Raw genomic sequence first — 20,994 nt, forward strand, 5'->3', positions numbered from 1 at the left:
TAGTTCCACAGCAGCTGGAGTGCCACAGGTTGCCTAATCATCCATACCTCTGATTACTGATGATACTGTAATCCGTGTACACGACCAGGAATGGCGGAGTGTCCTCACAAGCGTCAGAAGAGAGATCCGCACGTTAGTAAGTGTGGGTGACTTTACCTGTCTTGCTCCGCACGTTAGTAAGTGTGGGTGACTTTACCTGTCTTGCTCCGCATGTTAGTAAGTGTGGGTGACTTTACCTGTCCTGCTCCGCACGTTAGTAAGTGTGGGTGACTTTACCTGTCCTGCTCCGCACGTTAGTAAGTGTGGGTGACTTTACCTGTCTTGCTCCGCATGTTAGTAAGTGTGGGTGACTTTACCTGTCCTGCTCCGCACGTTAGTAAGTGTGGGTGACTTTACCTGTCCTGCTCCGCACGTTAGTAAGTGTGGGTGACTTTACCTGTCCTGCTCCGCACGTTAGTAAGTGTGGGTGACTTTACCTGTCCTGCTCCACACGTTAGTAAGTGTAAGTGACTTTACCTGTCTTGCTCCGCACGTTAGTAAGTGTGGGTGACTTAACCTGTCCTGCTCCGCACGTTAGTAAGTGTGGGTGACTTAACCTGTCCTGCTCCGCACGTTAGTAAGTGTGGGTGACTTAACCTGTCCTGCTCCGCACGTTAGTAAGTGTGGGTGACTTTACCTGTCTTGCTCCGCACGTTAGTAAGTGTAAGTGACTTTACCTGTCTTGCTCCGCACGTTAGTAAGTGTGGGTGACTTAACCTGTCCTGCTCCGCACGTTAGTAAGTGTGGGTGACTTAACCTGTCCTGCTCCGCACGTTAGTAAGTGTGGGTGACTTAACCTGTCCTGCTCCGCACGTTAGTAAGTGTGGGTGACTTTACCTGTCCTGCTCCGCACGTTAGTAAGTGTGGGTGACTTTATCTGTCCTGCTCCGCACGTTAGTAAGTGTGGGTGACTTTACCTGTCTTCCTCCGCATGTTAGTAAGTGTAAGTGACTTTACCTGTCTTGCTCCGCACGTTAGTAAGTGTGGCTGACTTTACCTGTCTTGCTCCGCACGTTAGTAAGTGTGGGTGACTATACCTGTCCTTCTCCACACGTTAGTAAGTGTGGGTGACTTTACCTGTCCTGCTCCGCACGTTGGTAAGTGTGGGTGACTTTACCTGTCCTACTCCGCACGTTAGTAAGTGTAAGTGACTTTACCTGTCTTCCTCCGCACGTTAGTAAGTGTGGGTGACCTTACCTGTCCTGCTCCGCACGTTAGTAAGTGTGGGTGACTTTACCTGTCCTGCTCCGCACGTTAGTAAGTGTGGGTGACTTTACCTGTCTTGCTCCGCACGTTAGTAAGTGTAAGTGACTTTACCTGTCCTGCTCCGCACGTTAGTAAGTGTGGGTGACTTTACCTGTCCTGCTCCGCACGTTAGTAAGTGTGGGTGACTTTACCTGTCTTCCTCCGCACGTTAGTAAGTGTGGCTGACTATACCTGTCCTGCTCCGCACGTTAGTAAGTGTGGGTGACTTTACCTGTCTTCCTCCGCACGTTAGTAAGTGTAAGTGACTTTACCTGTCTTTCTCCGCACGTTAGTAAGTGTGGGTGACTTTACCTGTCTTGCTCCGCACGTTAGTAAGTGTGGGTGACTATACCTGTCTTGCTCCGCACGTTAGTATGTGTGGGTGACTTTACCTGTCCTGCTCCGCACGTTAGTAAGTGTGGGTGACTTAACCTGTCCTGCTCCGCACGTTAGTAAGTGTGGGTGACTTTACCTGTCTTGCTCCGCACGTTAGTAAGTGTGGGTGACTTTACCTGTCTTGCTCCGCACGTTAGTAAGTGTGGGTGACTATACCTGTCTTGCTCCGCACGTTAGTATGTGTGGGTGACTTAACCTGTCCTGCTCCGCACGTTAGTAAGTGTGGGTGACTTAACCTGTCCTGCTCCGCACGTTAGTAAGTGTGGGTGACTTTACCTGTCTTCCTCCGCACGTTAGTAAGTGTGGCTGACTATACCTGTCCTGCTCCGCACGTTAGTAAGTGTGGGTGACTTTACCTGTCTTCCTCCGCACGTTAGTAAGTGTAAGTGACTTTACCTGTCTTTCTCCGCACGTTAGTAAGTGTGGGTGACTTTACCTGTCTTGCTCCGCACGTTAGTAAGTGTGGGTGACTATACCTGTCTTGCTCCGCACGTTAGTATGTGTGGGTGACTTTACCTGTCCTGCTCCGCACGTTAGTAAGTGTGGGTGACTTAACCTGTCCTGCTCCGCACGTTAGTAAGTGTGGGTGACTTTACCTGTCTTGCTCCGCACGTTAGTAAGTGTGGGTGACTTTACCTGTCTTGCTCCGCACGTTAGTAAGTGTGGGTGACTATACCTGTCTTGCTCCGCACGTTAGTATGTGTGGGTGACTTAACCTGTCCTGCTCCGCACGTTAGTAAGTGTGGGTGACTTAACCTGTCCTGCTCCGCACGTTAGTAAGTGTGGGTGACTTTACCTGTCCTGCTCCGCACGTTAGTAAGTGTGGGTGACCTTACCTGTCTTGCTCCGCACGTTAGTAAGTGTGGGTGACTTTACCTGTCCTGCTCCGCACGTTACTAAGTGTAAGTGACTTTACCTGTCTTGCTCCGCACGTTAGTAAGTGTGGGTGACTTTACCTGTCCTGCTCCGCACGTTAGTAAGTGTGGGTGACTTTACCTGTCCTTCTCCACACGTTAGTAAGTGTGGGTGACTTTACCTGTCCTGCTCCGCACGTTGGTAAGTGTGGGTGACTTTACCTGTCTTCCTCCGCACGTTAGTAAGTGTGGGTGACCTTACCTGTCTTCCTCCGCACGTTAGTAAGTGTGGGTGACTTTACCTGTCTTGCTCCGCACGTTAGTAAGTGTAAGTGACTTTACCTGTCCTGCTCCGCACGTTAGTAAGTGTGGGTGACTTTACCTGTCCTGCTCCGCACGTTAGTAAGTGTGGGTGACTTTACCTGTCCTTCTCCACACGTTAGTAAGTGTGGGTGACTTTACCTGTCCTGCTCCGCACGTTGGTAAGTGTGGGTGACTTTACCTGTCCTGCTCCGCACGTTAGTAAGTGTGGGTGACTTTACCTGTCTTCCTCCGCACGTTAGTAAGTGTGGGTGACCTTACCTGTCCTGCTCCGCACGTTAGTAAGTGTGGGTGACCTTACCTGTCCTGCTCCGCACGTTAGTAAGTGTGGGTGACCTTACCTGTCCTGCTCCGCACGTTAGTAAGTGTGGGTGACTTTACCTGTCCTGCTCCGCACGTTAGTAAGTGTGGCTGACTATACCTGTCCTGCTCCGCACGTTAGTAAGTGTGGGTGACTTTACCTGTCTTGCTCCGCACGTTAGTAAGTGTGGGTGACTTTACCTGTCTTGCTCCGCACGTTAGTAAGTGTGGGTGACTTTACCTGTCTTGCTCCGCACGTTAGTAAGTGTGGGTGACTTTACCTGTCCTGCTCCGCACGTTAGTAAGTGTGGGTGACTTTACCTGTCTTGCTCCGCACGTTAGTAAGTGTGGGTGACTTTACCTGTCTTGCTCCGCACGTTAGTAAGTGTGGGTGACCTTACCTGTCCTGCTCCGCACGTTAGTAAGTGTGGGTGACTTTACCTGTCCTGCTCCGCACGTTAGTAAGTGTGGGTGACTATACCTGTCCTGCTCCGCACGTTAGTAAGTGTGGGTGACTTTACCTGTCTTGCTCCGCACGTTAGTAAGTGTAAGTGACTTTACCTGTCCTGCTCCGCACGTTAGTAAGTGCGGGTGACTTTACCTGTCCTGCTCCGCACGTTAGTAAGTGTGGGTGACTTTACCTGTCCTGCTCCGCACGTTAGTAAGTGTGGGTGACTATACCTGTCCTGCTCCGCACGTTAGTAAGTGTGGGTGACTTTACCTGTCTTGCTCCGCACGTTAGTAAGTGTGGGTGACTTTACCTGTCTTGCTCCGCACGTTAGTAAGTGTGGGTGACTATACCTGTCTTGCTCCGCACGTTAGTATGTGTGGGTGACTTTACCTGTCCTGCTCCGCACGTTAGTAAGTGTGGGTGACTTTACCTGTCTTGCTCCGCACGTTAGTAAGTGTAAGTGACTTTACCTGCCCTGCTCCGCACGTTAGTAAGTGTGGGTGACTTTACCTGTCCTGCTCCGCACGTTAGTAAGTGTGGCTGACTTTACCTGTCTTGCTCCGCACGTTAGTAAGTGTGGCTGACTTTACCTGTCTTCCTCCGCACGTTAGTAAGTGTGGCTGACTTTACCTGTCTTGCTCCGCACGTTAGTAAGTGTGGCTGAGTTTACCTGTCTTGCTCCGCACGTTAGTAAGTGTGGCTGACTTTACCTGTCTTGCTCCGCACGTTAGTAAGTGTGGCTGACTTTACCTGTCTTGCTCCGCACGTTAGTAAGTGTGGCTGACTTTACCTGTCTTGCTCCGCACGTTAGTAAGTGTGGCTGACTTTACCTGTCTTGCTCCGCACGTTAGTAAGTGTAAGTGACTATACCTGTCCTGCTCCGCACGTTAGTAAGTGTGGGTGACTTTACCTGTCTTGCTCCGCACGTTAGTAAGTGTGGGTGACTTTACCTGTCTTGCTCCGCACGTTAGTAAGTGTGGGTGACTATACCTGTCTTGCTCCGCACGTTAGTAAGTGTAAGTGACTTTACCTGTCTTGCTCCGCACGTTAGTAAGTGTGGGTGACTTAACCTGTCCTGCTCCGCACGTTAGTAAGTGTGGGTGACTTAACCTGTCCTGCTCCGCACGTTAGTAAGTGTGGGTGACTTTACCTGTCCTGCTCCGCACGTTAGTAAGTGTGGGTGACTATACCTGTCCTGCTCCGCACGTTAGTAAGTGTGGGTGACTATACCTGTCTTGCTCCGCACGTTAGTAAGTGTGGGTGACTATACCTGTCTTGCTCCGCACGTTAGTATGTGTGGGTGACTTTACCTGTCCTGCTCCGCACGTTAGTAAGTGTGGGTGACTTTACCTGTCTTGCTCCGCACGTTAGTAAGTGTGGGTGACTATACCTGTCCTGCTCCGCACGTTAGTAAGTGTGGGTGACTTTACCTGTCTTGCTCCGCACGTTAGTAAGTGTGGGTGACTTTACCTGTCTTGCTCCGCACGTTAGTAAGTGTGGGTGACTATACCTGTCTTGCTCCGCACGTTAGTATGTGTGGGTGACTTTACCTGTCCTGCTCCGCACGTTAGTAAGTGTGGGTGACTTTACCTGTCTTGCTCCGCACGTTAGTAAGTGTGGGTGACTTTACCTGTCTTGCTCCGCACGTTAGTAAGTGTGGGTGACTATACCTGTCTTGCTCTGCACGTTAGTATGTGTGGGTGACTTTACCTGTCCTGCTCCGCACGTTAGTAAGTGTGGGTGACTTTACCTGTCTTGCTCCGCACGTTAGTAAGTGTAAGTGACTTTACCTGCCCTGCTCCGCACGTTAGTAAGTGTGGGTGACTTTACCTGTCTTGCTCCGCACGTTAGTAAGTGTGGGTGACTTTACCTGTCCTGCTCCGCACGTTAGTAAGTGTGGGTGACTATACCTGTCCTGCTCCGCACGTTAGTAAGTGTGGCTCACTTTACCTGTCTTGCTCCGCTCGTTAGTAAGTGTGGCTGACTTTACCTGTCTTGCTCCGCACGTTAGTAAGTGTGGCTGACTTTACCAGTCTTGCTTCGCACGTTAGTAAGTGTGGGTGACCTTACCTGTCCTGCTCCGCACGTTAGTAAGTGTGGGTGACCTTACCTGTCCTGCTCCGCACGTTAGTAAGTGTGGGTGACCTTACCTGTCCTGCTCCGCACGTTAGTAAGTGTGGGTGACCTTACCTGTCCTGCTCCGCACGTTAGTAAGTGTGGGTGACCTTACCTGTCCTGCTCCGCACGTTAGTAAGTGTGGGTGACTTTACCTGTCCTGCTCCGCACGTTAGTAAGTGTGGCTGACTTTACCTGTCTTCCTCCGCACGTTAGTAAGTGTGGGTGACCTTACCTGTCCTGCTCCGCACGTTAGTAAGTGTGGGTGACTTTACCTGTCCTGCTCCGCACGTTAGTAAGTGTGGGTGACTTTACCTGTCCTTCTCCACACGTTAGTAAGTGTGGGTGACTTTACCTGTCCTGCTCCGCTCGTTGGTAAGTGTGGGTGACTTTACCTGTCCTACTCCGCACGTTAGTAAGTGTGGGTGACTTTACCTGTCTTCCTCCGCACGTTAGTAAGTGTGGGTGACCTTACCTGTCCTGCTCCGCACGTTAGTAAGTGTGGGTGACCTTACCTGTCCTGCTCCGCACGTTAGTAAGTGTGGGTGACCTTACCTGTCCTGCTCCGCACGTTAGTAAGTGTGGGTGACTTTACCTGTCCTGCTCCGCACGTTAGTAAGTGTGGCTGACTATACCTGTCCTGCTCCGCACGTTAGTAAGTGTGGGTGACTTTACCTGTCCTGCTCCGCACGTTGGTAAATGTGGGTGACTTTACCTGTCTTGCTCCGCACGTTAGTAAGTGTAAGTGACTTTACCTGTCTTGCTCCGCACGTTAGTAAGTGTGGGTGACTTTACCTGTCTTTCTCCGCACGTTAGTAAGTGTGGCTGACTTTACCTGTCCTGCTCCGCACGTTAGTAAGTGTGGCTGACTTTACCTGTCTTGCTCCGCACGTTAGTAAGTGTGGGTGACTTTACCTGTCTTGCTCCGCACGTTAGTAAGTGTGGGTGACTTTACCTGTCTTGCTCCGCACGTTAGTAAGTGTGGGTGACTATACCTGTCTTGCTCCGCACGTTAGTATGTGTGAGTGACTTTACCTGTCCTGCTCCGCACGTTAGTAAGTGTGGGTGACTTTACCTGTCTTGCTCCGCACGTTAGTAAGTGTGGCTGACTTTACCTGTCTTGCTCCGCACGTTAGTAAGTGTAAGTGACTTTACCTGTCTTGCTCCGCACGTTAGTAAGTGTAAGTGACTTTACCTGTCTTGCTCCGCACGTTAGTAAGTGTGGGTGACTTTACCTGTCTTGCTCCGCACGTTAGTTTGTGTGGGTGACTATACCTGTCTTGCTCCGCACGTTAGTATGTGTGGGTGACTTTACCTGTCCTGCTCCGCACGTTAGTAAGTGTAGGTGACTTTACCTGTCTTGCTCCGCACGTTAGTAAGTGTGGGTGACTTAACCTGTCCTGCTCCGCACGTTAGTAAGTGTGGGTGACTTAACCTGTCCTGCTCCGCACGTTAGTAAGTGTGGGTGACTTTACCTGTCCTGCTCCGCACGTTAGTAAGTGTGGGTGACTATACCTGTCCTGCTCCGCACGTTAGTAAGTGTGGGTGACTTTACCTGTCTTGCTCCGCACGTTAGTAAGTGTGGGTGACTTTACCTGTCTTGCTCCGCACGTTAGTAAGTGTGGGTGACTATACCTGTCTTGCTCCGCACGTTAGTATGTGTGGGTGACTTTACCTGTCCTGCTCCGCACGTTAGTAAGTGTGGGTGACTTTACCTGTCTTGCTCCGCACGTTAGTAAGTGTAAGTGACTTTACCTGCCCTGCTCCGCACGTTAGTAAGTGTGGGTGACTTTACCTGTCTTGCTCCGCACGTTAGTAAGTGTGGGTGACTTTACCTGTCCTGCTCCGCACGTTAGTAAGTGTGGGTGACTATACCTGTCCTGCTCCGCACGTTAGTAAGTGTGGCTCACTTTACCTGTCTTGCTCCGCACGTTAGTAAGTGTAAGTGACTTTACCTGTCTTGCTCCGCACGTTAGTAAGTGTGGGTGACTTTACCTGTCTTGCTCCGCACGTTAGTTTGTGTGGGTGACTATACCTGTCTTGCTCCGCACGTTAGTATGTGTGGGTGACTTTACCTGTCCTGCTCCGCACGTTAGTAAGTGTGGGTGACTTTACCTGTCCTGCTCCGCACGTTAGTAAGTGTGGGTGACTTTACCTGTCTTCCTCCGCACGTTAGTAAGTGTAAGTGACTATACCTGTCCTGTTCCGCACGTTAGTAAGTGTGGGTGACTTTACCTGTCCTGCTCCGCACGTTAGTAAGTGTGGGTGACTTTACCTGTCTTGCTCTGCACGTTAGTAAGTGTAAGTGACTTTACCTGCCCTGCTCCGCACGTTAGTAAGTGTGGGTGACTATACCTGTCCTGCTCCGCACGTTAGTAAGTGTGGGTGACTTTACCTGTCCTGCTCCGCACGTTAGTAAGTGTGGCTGACTTTACCTGTCTTGCTCCGCACGTTAGTAAGTGTGGCTGACTTTACCTGTTTTGCTCCGCACGTTAGTAAGTGTGGCTGACTTTACCTGTCTTGCTCCGCATGTTAGTAAGTGTGGCTGACTTTACCTGTCTTGCTCCGCACGTTAGTAAGTGTGGCTGACTTTACCTGTCTTGCTCCGCACGTTAGTGTGGCTGACTTTACCTGTCTTGCTCCGCACGTTAGTAAGTGTGGCTGACTTTACCTGTCTTGCTCCGCATGTTAGTAAGTGTGGCTGACTTTACCTGTCTTGCTCCGCACGTTAGTAAGTGTGGCTGACTTTACCTGTCTTGCTCCGCACGTTAGTAAGTGTGGGTGACTTTACCTGTCCTGCTCCGCACGTTAGTAAGTGTGGGTGACTTTACCTGTCCTGCTCCGCACGTTAGTAAGTGTGGGTGACTTTACCTGTCCTGTTCCGCACGTTAGTAAGTGTGGGTGACTTTACCTGTCTTGCTCCGCACGTTAGTAAGTGTGGCTGACTTTACCTGTCTTGCTCCGCACGTTAGTAAGTGTGGCTGACTTTACCTGTCTTGCTCCGCACGTTAGTAAGTGTGGCTGACTTTACCTGTCTTGCTCCGCACGTTAGTAAGTGTAAGTGACTTTACCTGTCTTGCTCCGCACGTTAGTAAGTGTGGCTGACTTTACCTGTCTTGCTCCGCACGTTAGTAAGTGTAAGTGACTTTACCTGTCTTGCTCCGCACGTTAGTAAGTGTAAGTGACTTTACCTGTCTTGCTCCGCACGTTAGTAAGTGTGGCTGACTTTACCTGTCTTGCTCCGCACGTTAGTAAGTGTAAGTGACTTTACCTGTCTTGCTCCGCACGTTAGTAAGTGTAAGTGACTTTACCTGTCTTGCTCCGCACGTTAGTAAGTGTGGGTGACTTTACCTGTCTTGCTCCGCACGTTAGTAAGTGTGGGTGACTTTACCTGTCTTGCTCCGCACGTTAGTAAGTGTGGGTGACTTTACCTGTCTTGCTCCGCACGTTAGTAAGTGTGGGTGACTTTACCTGTCTTGCTCCGCACGTTAGTAAGTGTGGGTGACTATACCTGTCTTGCTCCGCACGTTAGTTTGTGTGGGTGACTTTACCTGTCTTGCTCCGCACGTTAGTAAGTGTGGGTGACTTTACCTGTCTTGCTCCGCACGTTAGTAAGTGTGGGTGACTATACCTGTCTTGCTCCGCACGTTAGTTTGTGTGGGTGACTTTACCTGTCTTGCTCCGCACGTTAGTAAGTGTGGGTGGCTCTACCTATCCTGCTCCGCACGTTAGTAAGTGTAAGTGACTTTACCTGTCTTGCTCCGCACGTTAGTAAGTGTAAGTGACTTTACCTGTCTTGCTCCGCACGTTAGTAAGTGTGGCTGACTTTACCTGTCTTGCTCCGCACGTTAGTAAGTGTAAGTGACTTTACCTGTCTTGCTCCGCACGTTAGTAAGTGTAAGTGACTTTACCTGTCTTGCTCCGCACGTTAGTAAGTGTGGGTGACTTTACCTGTCTTGCTCCGCATGTTAGTAAGTGTGGGTGACTTTACCTGTCCTGCTCCGCACGTTAGTAAGTGTGGGTGACTTTACCTTGTGTCATGTACTGCAGTGACAGACATTGTCATCCTCACATGGATCTGGCCAGAGCTGTATCCCTCTGCTGCCGCCCTGTCTGAGGTGCGTTATAGCCAAGTACCAAACATTAACGCAGCTCCACGTAACTGGCGCATGGATGGCGCAACTTTGGCAGTATTTGAGGGTGAGAAATGCTCCAGTACTCGGCGATTTGGATCCAGCGTATGGGGAAGCAGACAGTCGCTGAATGGGAGGAGATACTGGGGCAGAGCACTGATGACATGGAGTGTGCTAGGGAACACCAGGAGGGCGGAGGGCCCTGCCTGTAAGAGCTGACATACACAGGGGAAGGGAGTCACGTTACCGCCTCTGCGGGGGGTGGGGGGGGGCGGCGGCTCTAGGTATTAGGAGGATGTAGTGCAAGGGTGGCCAACCAGTCAGAGACACAGAGCCAAAAAATCTAGTTAGGTACATCAAAGAGCCATCATCAAGCCAAAGGTACGCGTGCTAAAAGGGGTGTGGCCTTGTGCGTCGGCATGGTTGAGTAGTGCTATTGCTAAGTGGGCTGATAATTTGGCATCTGACATGGATACCCTTGATAAGGATAACATTCTTTTGACTCTCGGTTATATCAGGGATGCTGCAGCTTACCTAAAGGATGCTGCGAGGGATATTGGCCTCTTGGGATCAAGGGCCAATGCCATGGCCGTCTCGGCCAGGAGAGCGCTGTGGATTCATCAATGGAATGCTGATGCCGACTCCAAGAAAGCTATGGAAGCTCTCCCTTATAAAGGTAGTGTCTTGTTTGGTGACGGCCTTGCTGACCTGGTATCTACCGCTACTGTGGGTAAGTCATCTTTTCTTTCTTATGTTCCCACACAACAGAAAAGGGCGCCCCATCAGCAGATGCAGTCCTTTCGGCCTAATAAATACAAAAAAGAAAGGGGCTCGTCCTTCTTCGCTTCAAAAGGTAGAGGAAGGGGAAAAAGGTCGCCTGCTGTGTCTGGCGCCCAGGACCAAAAGTCCTCCTCTGCCAAGTCCACCGCATGACACTGGGGCTCCCCTACGGGAGTCTGTGCCGGTGGGGCCCCGTCTCCGAATCTTCAGTCAGGTCTGGGTTCAATCGGGCCTAGATCCTTGGGTCTTAGACATAGTGTCCCAAGGGTACAAACTGGAGTTTCAGGAGATGCCCCCCCGCCGATTTTTCAAATCAGCCTTGCCAGTTTCTATCCCAGAAAGGGAAGTAGTAAATGCGGCGATACAAAAGCTGTGTCAACAGAGGGTCATTGTCCAGGTTCCCCCGTCCCAACGGGTGGAAGAGTTCTATTCGAGCCTCTTTGTCGTGCCAAAGCCGGACGGCTCGGTCAGACCGATCCTGAACCTAAAATCCCTCAATCTGTACTTGAAAACTTTCAAGTTCAAGATGGAATCTCTTCAAGCCTGGAAGGGGGGGATTTATGGCGTCAGTCGACATAAAAGATGCCTACTTACACGTCCCGATATATCCTCCACATCAGGCCTTCCTGAGATTTGCAGTGCAGGATTGTCATTACCAATTTCAGACGTTGCCGTTTGGGCTTTCCACGGCCCGAGGGTCTTCACCAAAGTGATGGCGGAAATGATGGTTCTCCTACGCAAGCAGGGTGTCACAATTATCCCGTACTTGGACGATCTCCTGATAAAGGCGAGATCAAAGGAGCAGTTGCTAAGAAATGTGGAACTCTCCCTGACCGTTCTGCGACATCATGGTTGGATTTTAAATTTGCCAAAGTCTCAGTTTATCCCGACAACTCGGCTGCCCTTCTTGGGCATGATCCTAGACACGGAACTACAGAGAGTGTTTCTTCCGGCGGAAAAAGCTCTGGAAATCCATTGCATGGTCAAGGAGTTTCTGAAACCGGCAAGAGTGTCGATTCATCAATACACTCGAGTGCTAGGGAAGATGGTTGCGGCTTACGAAGCCATTCCGTTTGGCAGGTTTCATGCCCGGGTGTTTCAGTGGGATCTGCTGAACAAATGGTCCGGATCTCACCTGCACATGCATCGGAAAATGAGTCTATCTTCCAGGACCAGAATTTCTCTACTGTGGTGGCTGCAAAGTTCTCACCTTCTAGAGGGACGCAGGTTCGTAATCCAGGATTGGGTCCTGCTGACCACGGATGCAAGTCTCCAAGGCTGGGGTGCAGTCACACAAGGAAGAAGTTTCCAGGGTAAATGGTCAAGCCAGCAAACCCATGTGGAATAAAGGTATTTAAAGTGAGAATGCAGAAGCTTTGACGTTTGCATAATAGAGCTAATATGTCCCTTTGTTTCCCGTTCAATCCTTACTACGCCGTGCGAGCAGCATCTGCATTATGTCATTAGGAATATGGATGATGTGTATAATGATAGGTACTCGTCAGTTTTTTGAGTCGCTATTTATCTAATATTTGATATTTAATGGGCCTCATTGTGCAACCTAACTACTGGTGGCTACTGGGGCACTTACTGTAAAAGGAAGGTACAGTCACAGATTCTCAACCTCACTTTAATGCAATATATCCATACTAGGCGCTTCATCGCTCCCTACGGGCGCTCTTAACACCGTCGAAAGGGGCTACGCCCCCTTAACCCCTGCACGCGTTGCTGGGGTTCAATATTTGTATTATATGGAGTATTACCTGCAGTCCTAGGTTTGTTAGTGGTTAAATATTGCACAACGAAAGGGCTTCCGATGGTGAAGGGGGCGTAGCCCCTTGCGACGGCGTGAACAGCGCCTGCAGGGCACTATGTACAGAATGTAGCTGGTGCGGGGGGGGACCGCGGTTGAGGCAGGGAGTATATAGATGCTGCGGGTGGAGGGGGGTGCGGGACCTATAACTATGTGATTGTATGTGTAGCAATATATAGGAGACAGATAAGGATGTATGTGGTATAGACATACCCGCATGAAGAGGTATATGGTGTCATTAGACACAGAGGGGAGTGCTGGTACAATGCGGAACAGGGGCAGCTGTGTCCTATCTCTACACCGTCCGATCCTTCAGGTGTAGCAACGCGGGGCGGTAGGGAGGGGATAGAGAGACGCGGGGCGGTAGGGAGGGGATAGAGAGACGCGGGGCGGTAGGGAGGGGATAGAGAGACGCGGGGCGGTAGGGAGGGGATAGAGAGACGCGGGGCGGTAGGGAGGAGATAGAGAGACGCGGTGCGGTAGGAAGGGGATAGAGAGACGTGGGGCGGTAGGGAGGGGATACAGAGACGCAGGCTGGTAGGGAGGGGATAGAGACGTGGGGCGGTACGGAGGGGATACGGAGACGCAGGGAGGGGACAGAGAGACGCGAGGCGGTAGGGAGGGGATACAGAGACGCGAGGCGGTAGGGAGGGGATAGAAAGACGCAGGGCGGTAGGGAGGGGATAGAGAGATGCAGGGCGGTAGGGAGGGGATAGAGAGATGCGAGGCGGTAGGGAGGGGATACAGAGACGCGGGGCGGTAGGGAGGGGATAGAGACACGGGGCGGTAGGGAGGGGATACAGAGACGCGGGGCGGTAGGGAGGGGATAGAGACACGGGGCGGTAGGGAGGGGATGCAGAGACGTGGGGCGGTAGGGAGGGGATACAGAGACTCGGGGCGATAGGGAGGGGACACAGGGAGGCTGGGCGGCATGGAGGGGATAGAGACGCAGTGTGGCGCGGAGGGGATACAGAGACGCAGGGCGGTAGGGAGGGGATACAGAGACTCGGGGCGGTAGGGAGGGGACACGGAGGCTGGGCGGCACGGAGGGGATACAGACACGCAGTGTGGCGCGGAGGGGATACAGAGACGCAGGGCGGTAGGGAGGGGATACAGAGACTCGGGGCGGCACGGAGGGGATACAGACACGCAGTGTAGCGCGGAGGGGGTACAGAGATGCAGGGCAGTAGGGAGGGGATACAGAGACTCGGGGCGGTAGGGAGGGGACACAGGGAGGCTGGGTGGCACGGAGGGGATACAGAGACGCAGTGTGGCGCGGAGGGGATACATAGACGCAGGGCGGTAGGGAGGGGATACAGAGATGGAGGGAGGGGATACAGAGATGCAGGGCGGGACGGAGGGGATACAGAGACGCAGGGCGGTAGGGAGGGGACACAGAGGCGGGGCGGCAGGGAGGGGATAGAGTGACGCAAGGCAGTAGGGAGGGGATACAGAGATGCGGGGCGGCAGGGAGGGGATACAGAGACGTGGGGTGTTAGGGAGGGGATACAGAGACGTGGGGTGTTAGGGAGGGGATGCAGATATGCAGGGCGGTAGGAAGGGGATACAGAGACGCGGGGCGGCAGGGAGGGGATACAGAGACGTGGGGTGTTAGGGAGGGGATGCAGATATGCAGGGCGGCAGGGAGGGGATACGGAGACGTGGGGCGGCAGGGAGGGGATATGGAGACGCGGGGGGCGGCAGGGAGGGGATATGGAGACGCGGGGGCGGCAGGGAGGGGATGCGGAGACGCGGGGGCGGCAGGGAGGGGAAGGGATAGAGAAACGCGGGGCGGCAGGGAGGGGATAGAGAGACGCAGGGCAACAGGGAGGGGAAGGGATAGAGAGACGCGGGGCAGCAGGGAGGGGATAGAAAGGCGCGGGACGGTAGGGAGGGGATAGAGAGACGCGGGACGGTAGGGAGGGGATAGAGAGACGCGAGGCGGTAGGGAGGGTCCCCAGTGAGGAAGCTGATGAAGAGGGGGGGGAAGTAGTGAAGAGGGTGGACACCAGAAGCGGAGACTTGTGTAAAGTGGCGACCAGACATAGATACAGTGGGTAGGATAGCCGGAGGGACTCACCGTCGGGGCTGTGGGCGGCTGCTGCAGACTGGTTAACAGTCCAGTATCCAGAGGCAGTCTGTGCTACTATTACACACATCCCCCTCCCCCCCATCCTGCTCGTGCAGCACGGTGCCCAAAAAGGGTGGGGGTGGCCTAATGTAAAAGGGGCGTGGCCTCGCATGTATTTCCTCTCTTGCTCTGGGGGTGTGTCCAGCTTGGCTGTAGATGCTGGCAGCCCCCGGAGACAGGAGTGTGTGTGCCAGCTCTTCTCTGTGACAGGAGGCGATGTCACTGCAGCACGCGGCTCCTGTCACAGCAGGAGAGCTGACAGCTGGATGTGCGGATGAGGCGGCGGGTCTGTGTACGCGGGGCAGGGAGGGCTATGAAAGCTTCTCCTGCTACACCCGTCCCTCCTAATGTCTATGCCTGTGGCAGCAGCTGTTGTTCCCTCGGCGCTGCGGCCGGGGAGTCGGAGTTGCTGATGGCGGAGGGGGGAGATGGACAGGCAGCAGGACCTATCACGCTGCACACGTGACGGGCTCTGTTACTCCGCCCACCGCTGTGACTCCACCCAGCGTTAGAGCGCCAGGCACAGAGTCACAGGGCTATTATATAGGAGATGAAATCAGATCTTTGCGCAGTGCTGTATAGCCCGCAATTCCGACAACACGCTGTAGGTGAACTTACATATGCGAGCAACCTGTTGCCACCTGGTTACGCTCGTTCAGGCACAAGATGCGCCTGTACTGTGCATGACTGACTGACTGGTTCTGTGCGGCTACGGTGCATGTGCAGTTGCTCAAACCGCAAGATCTATATGCAAAGCTGAGTTGGGTGTGGCTGTGCGTCAGGGCCGGATTGTCTGATTGGACAACACAAGTCCGCAGCTAAGCCACACTGTAGGCTGGATGCACTCTCTATAGGAGTTTCCAATGGTACCTGAGTATGCAGTGTGAGATAAAAGCACTATTGAGGTAGTACATGGGAGATATATTTATCCCAGGTTTCTGAGTTATATGTTTTAAAATCCAAGGAAACTGTGATTACAAAACAGATTAAGTAAGAATTTGGGGCTTTAGTAAAAGCCAGTTAAGGGTTCCTGGGGTTATGGGTGGAGAGTGAGGGCGGGCTCCATCCATTAGGCCCATTTCGGGTCTTTAGCCTAAGAACAGACTGATTAGTCATTGCACCTGTAGAGGCTGATAAATGTGTGTCAGAGTTTTACTCGATATCTCACTACTGGGGGAAAAAGGCTGCAGCCCTGTTGAGAGAGAGAGAGACAGTGATTACTGGCTGTGAGTATTGTGCCTTTGGGTATGTTTTGTGTTGGGGGCATTAGGTCCTGCCCCTCAGAGAGAGGGAACCATTTTGTTTTGTTAGAAGCTTAGATGGGCTAGGGTTTATTTTTATGTGTTCTGTACTGCACAATAAAACTAGCTACGGCTAGATTGCGCCAAAACTCTGGACTAATGTGCTGCTTCCTGGCTGCTGTATGTTTGGAAGTGCTCATCTACCTTCTACCTTGTTCTCCTCACAAGAGTTATAAGAGCCTTTTCACTTCATGATGCGTAAAAGTCAGTCCTGCGTTCAGTCCTTCCACACCTGTGTCCACTGACTGATATTACCTTTATCGAAAACTGCGCAGTTCTTCAGGTAGATGGCATATTGGTAAAATAGACCCTAGAGTTTTATGTCTAATTAACCTAATCAAACCTAATGTGCAGATAGACCTAAATATATTGATTGATGTTGAACGCATTCAAGAGAACATACAAGTAGAGGTATGTATGGCGCCATTTGCAGGGGTCTCCCCTAATATACACCTGCCTCGCATACTAATAGATTGTAATGTTATATATGCTGACGGTGAGGATGATAAACTGTCCCCAATGATTATTAATCAGACGCCTATATACACGGTCGCATCACATTATTATGACCACCTCCTACATGTGACGTCAGCAGTGCGCAGCCCAGGAAGCGCGTCACGTGTTGTGCGCTTGCTTGGTGTGATAAGGGGTGTGGATCATTAGGTCGACATGTAAAAGGGTAGACACTTAAAAAGGTTGACAGGTCCATAAGGTCAAAAGGTTGACACGAAAATGGTCAACACACTTTTTTTTGGGGGGGGGGGGGTGTTTTTTTCTACATTAAAGCTTATGTGACCCCAATTAGTGCACCACATGCGCCACATTCTCAGAGCAAGGGGACTCACTCCGCTACCGCAGAGCTTGGCACTATTCCCAGTCGTAGTCTGCGTGGATGGTAAGTGATGAAAAAGTTGGAAAAAAAAGAGCCCAAAAATCTTTTCGACCGATATCATGTTGAGCGTATGAACCTGTCAGCCTTAAGCACTGTTGACCTTTTTACATGTCGATCATATGGGGCCGACCTACTGACTCTCGACCCATCATCCGGAACCCTATGATAAGTTCTATGTCCTTACATACCTGTAGCTATAAGTGCGCCCTGTTACATGGGGGAACGTGTGCGGAACACGCAGGGAACAGGGACTTGCTGCTCAGTGTCTCCCGAAATACTCTCATTTATTTACCGTTCACCTGAACTGGCTTCTTCCGTGTGTAGCGTTTGCAATCCAGGTCACGCAGCTTTCTGTACTGTAGGACGTATGTATTATTCATGTCGGCTGCGTGTGGCAGAGCAAGTATATGGGGATAAGTATTCTAGCCGGTATTATGTCGCTGATACGGCCTCTTTTATCACCAGCTCTGCTTTTTATATATATATATATATATATATAGTTACCCCGGTGCGGCACTCGGTACTTAACAAACGGACTCTGGAGACCAGTGTAGTTCAACAACGTTTCAGTGCTCGCTAGCACTATCGTCAGGTTTATAAGATTAAACAAGCCATTACATACCTTAAATACATGTGCACCCGTGAAAGACGCCGCGCCGGAGGTCGAGGAAGAACCTCCTCCTTTCCGGACACAGCTGATTACGTCATCCTAAAGTGACTCCCATCACCATAGTAACATACAAACATTAAAACAACGGATCTGTAAACGCAGAATCACATAGTTATAGAATCAAGATAACATTAGTCACTATCTCAACTACATATTGATACAAGTATCTGATCATCAAAAACAGTTAAAACTCAAGTACTCATTTAGCCCGCGCGGGGCTACTACATCCAACCGGTGAATCCATTGGACCTCACGTTGAATTAATAACCGGTTTCTATCACCACCTCTTACTGGTTTTTTTACCCAGTCAATCATCCTATATTTAATGCTTGCAATTGAATGTTTTTGTTCTGCAAAGTGACGTGCAACAGGTTGATCTGATCTAGTGCTGCTACTTAAAGCTGCTCTTATTGCAGATCTATGCATAGCCATACGATCTTTAAATCTCCCCTGGGTCTTTCCTATATATGAAAGACCACAGGGGCAGATAATCTGATATACAACATAACTTGAATTACAAGTAAGATGGTGACGGATCAGAAATTTTTTACCTGTATGGGGGTGATAGAATGAATCCCCTGGTATCAAATAACTGCAAGTAGTGCAGCCGCATTTAAAACATCCAGAAGCTTTCTTAGAGAGAAAGTGAACAGGTTTATTTTCCTCATATTTACCTATGTCAGCATGTACTAATAAATCCCTGAGATTTTTCCCCCGGGTATAGCATGGCATAGGATTTGTGTCTCCAAAAGGCAATTGTCGATCAGATTTAATAATATGCCAACTATCTTTAATTACCATGTTCACCTCCCTTGAGTGTGTGTTAAATTGATTGACAATGGGCATCTTATTATTCCGTTGATTGGTATTGATTTTTTTAAGTAAGGAATTCCGATCTATTCTTAAAACTTTGTCTCGAGTATGTAAGAGCATTTCTCTAGAATAGCCTCTTACTACTAATTTTTCAATAAGAACTTCAATTTGCTCAGTAGCAATCTCACTATTCGAATTAATTCTCCAGATGCGTAACATCTGGGAATATGGTAATGAGTTCTTTAATTTGCCCGGGTGACAACTGTTATACTGTAATAGTGTATTTCTATCAGTTGATTTTATGTGCACAGATGTTACAAACTGGTTACCAATTAGTTTAATATCAACATCTAGGAAATCAATTCTTTCCTGACTCATACGGTAAGTAAATTTAACCGGACATGCACTAGAATTATTATCTTCCATTAACTTCACAAAAACATCCACAGGCCCTGTCCAGACAATAAATAAATCGTCAATAAAGCGAGTATATAATGCAATGTGAGACGATACACCCAAATCTAAAAAGAATAACTCCTGCTCGACCCCAAACATAAAAATATTGGCTATTGCCGGGGCTACTGCTGAGCCCATCGAGCAGCCACTCATTTGAATATAATATTTTTTGTCGAACAGGAAATAATTCTTCTTTAGAGTAAACTCTAAGAGTGCTAGACAAAAGTCAATAAATGCCATATCAAAGATATTACTTGCAATCAAGAAACCTTTCACTGCAAATAGACAAGAATCATGTGGAATTATTGTGTATAAGCTAACCACATCAGCGCAGATCATCCATGAATTTTCCGGGATCTCACGCAGTGTGGTCAGCTTATTCAGAAACATTGTTGTGTCCAACAAAAAGTTCTTATGCTGTTGTACTAAAGGTTGAAATATTGCGTCCAGATATGTAGAAATTGGTTGTGTCAACGAACCTCTAGATGACACAATTGGTCGTCCTGGTGGTGGCAATACCCCCTTGTGCACCTTAGGGAGAGTGTAAAGAAGTGGTGCCACTGGATACTTAGGTAATAATGCATCTGCTAATTTCTGATCAATGATTTCATTCTGAACTGCATCCCTTAAGATATCCCCCAATTCTCTATGGAATGTGTCCACTGGATCACCCGGTAACAGTTGATAAGTCTTATCATCCAATAATTGGCGTAAGATTTCACTCCGGTAGTCTTGGACATCCTGTAGGACAATCGCCCCTCCTTTGTCCGCCGGTCTTATGATTATCTCATTATTCCTAGATAGAGATTCTATTGCTCCTCTCTCCTCTGGTGTCAAATTCGGGTGGATCTCTCTGTGACGTTTTGTAACATTCTGAACTCCTCCATCTACTATGCGCATGAAGGTCTTGAGACTGGCATTATTGGTGTTAGGATCAAATGTTGATTTAGGTATTATCTTTTTCAGCTGTTCAGGAATAGGCCTCTTTTGTTCCACTGGTTCCATTACCTTTTGCCTATTAAAAAATTCTTTAATTTTCAATTTCCTAAACATCTGATGTTTTTCTTGTTGCCACTTAAAATCATCGAAGTATGTAGTCGGGATATAAGATAATCCCTTGCTTAGCAAAGATCTTTCCGCTTTTGATAGATCATATGAAGATAGATTTATAATTATTTCTTCCGTGGTGCTGGTGGTTTCTTGGCGGGGTTTGAGCCTTTTGCTTTGGCCCCCCCTCCTGGTTCTCTTGCATCTTTTGCCAATAGCTTTGCTCGTGTTTGAGCCCCTAAAGGGATTGATCCAGACATAGAAATTTCTGAGTCACTGTTGGTACTATTGAACTCTTGTGAGGATGATCCTCCATAGATATCTTTTTTCTGATTCCGACGAAAAAATGGTCGTCTGTTACTGTTGTTCCTGCCCCCAGATATCCATTGGTAAACCGTGTGTGATTCATAATCCTGTTGTACTTTTGAGAATTTTTCTCTCTTAAATTTCAATAAATCACGCCTGTACGTGGCCACTTGGTTTTCCAATTTTTTCATCCAATCACCTTCAGGGTCAGTGCTCAATGCTACTGCATGTTGGGTTTCAAATTGTTTGATTTTTTCCATTAATGCTGTTTGTTCCTTTTTAGAAAACTCTATGATCAGAAGCATTAAATCAAATGAACAGCGATTTAAAGATCGTATGGCTATGCATAGATCTGCAATAAGAGCAGCTTTAAGTAGCAGCACTAGATCAGATCAACCTGTTGCACGTCACTTTGCAGAACAAAAACATTCAATTGCAAGCATTAAATATAGGATGATTGACTGGGTAAAAAAACCAGTAAGAGGTGGTGATAGAAACCGGTTATTAATTCAACGTGAGGTCCAATGGATTCACCGGTTGGATGTAGTAGCCCCGCGCGGGCTAAATGAGTACTTGAGTTTTAACTGTTTTTGATGATCAGATACTTGTATCAATATGTAGTTGAGATAGTGACTAATGTTATCTTGATTCTATAACTATGTGATTCTGCGTTTACAGATCCGTTGTTTTAATGTTTGTATGTTACTATGGTGATGGGAGTCACTTTAGGATGACGTAATCAGCTGTGTCCGGAAAGGAGGAGGTTCTTCCTCGACCTCCGGCGCGGCGTCTTTCACGGGTGCACATGTATTTAAGGTATGTAATGGCTTGTTTAATCTTATAAACCTGACAATAGTGCTAGCGAGCACTGAAACGTTGTTGAACTACACTGGTCTCCAGAGTCCGTTTGTTAAGTACCGAGTGCCGCACC

The 20,994-nt window shown here is 49.5% G+C and overlaps 1 protein-coding gene across 3 annotated transcripts in view; it reads left to right on the plus strand.

The window, feature by feature from the left end:
* The window catches only part of PARD3B (par-3 family cell polarity regulator beta), a 1,283,796-nt gene that overhangs the window by 13,131 nt on the left and 1,249,671 nt on the right, over positions 1-20,994 (plus strand). For 2 of the 3 annotated variants that reach the window (XM_063932652.1, XM_063932654.1), the window contains exon 2: positions 89-136. The exons of the other annotated variant lie outside the window; for it this stretch is intronic. In XM_063932652.1, the coding sequence (XP_063788722.1) occupies positions 89-136 (48 nt within the window). The remainder of the gene's footprint in view (positions 1-88; positions 137-20,994) is intronic. 3 annotated transcript variants of the gene reach the window in all.

This window comes from Pseudophryne corroboree, chromosome 7 (genome assembly GCF_028390025.1).
Source record: "Pseudophryne corroboree isolate aPseCor3 chromosome 7, aPseCor3.hap2, whole genome shotgun sequence".
NCBI classification, from domain to species: Eukaryota; Metazoa; Chordata; class Amphibia; order Anura; family Myobatrachidae; genus Pseudophryne; species Pseudophryne corroboree.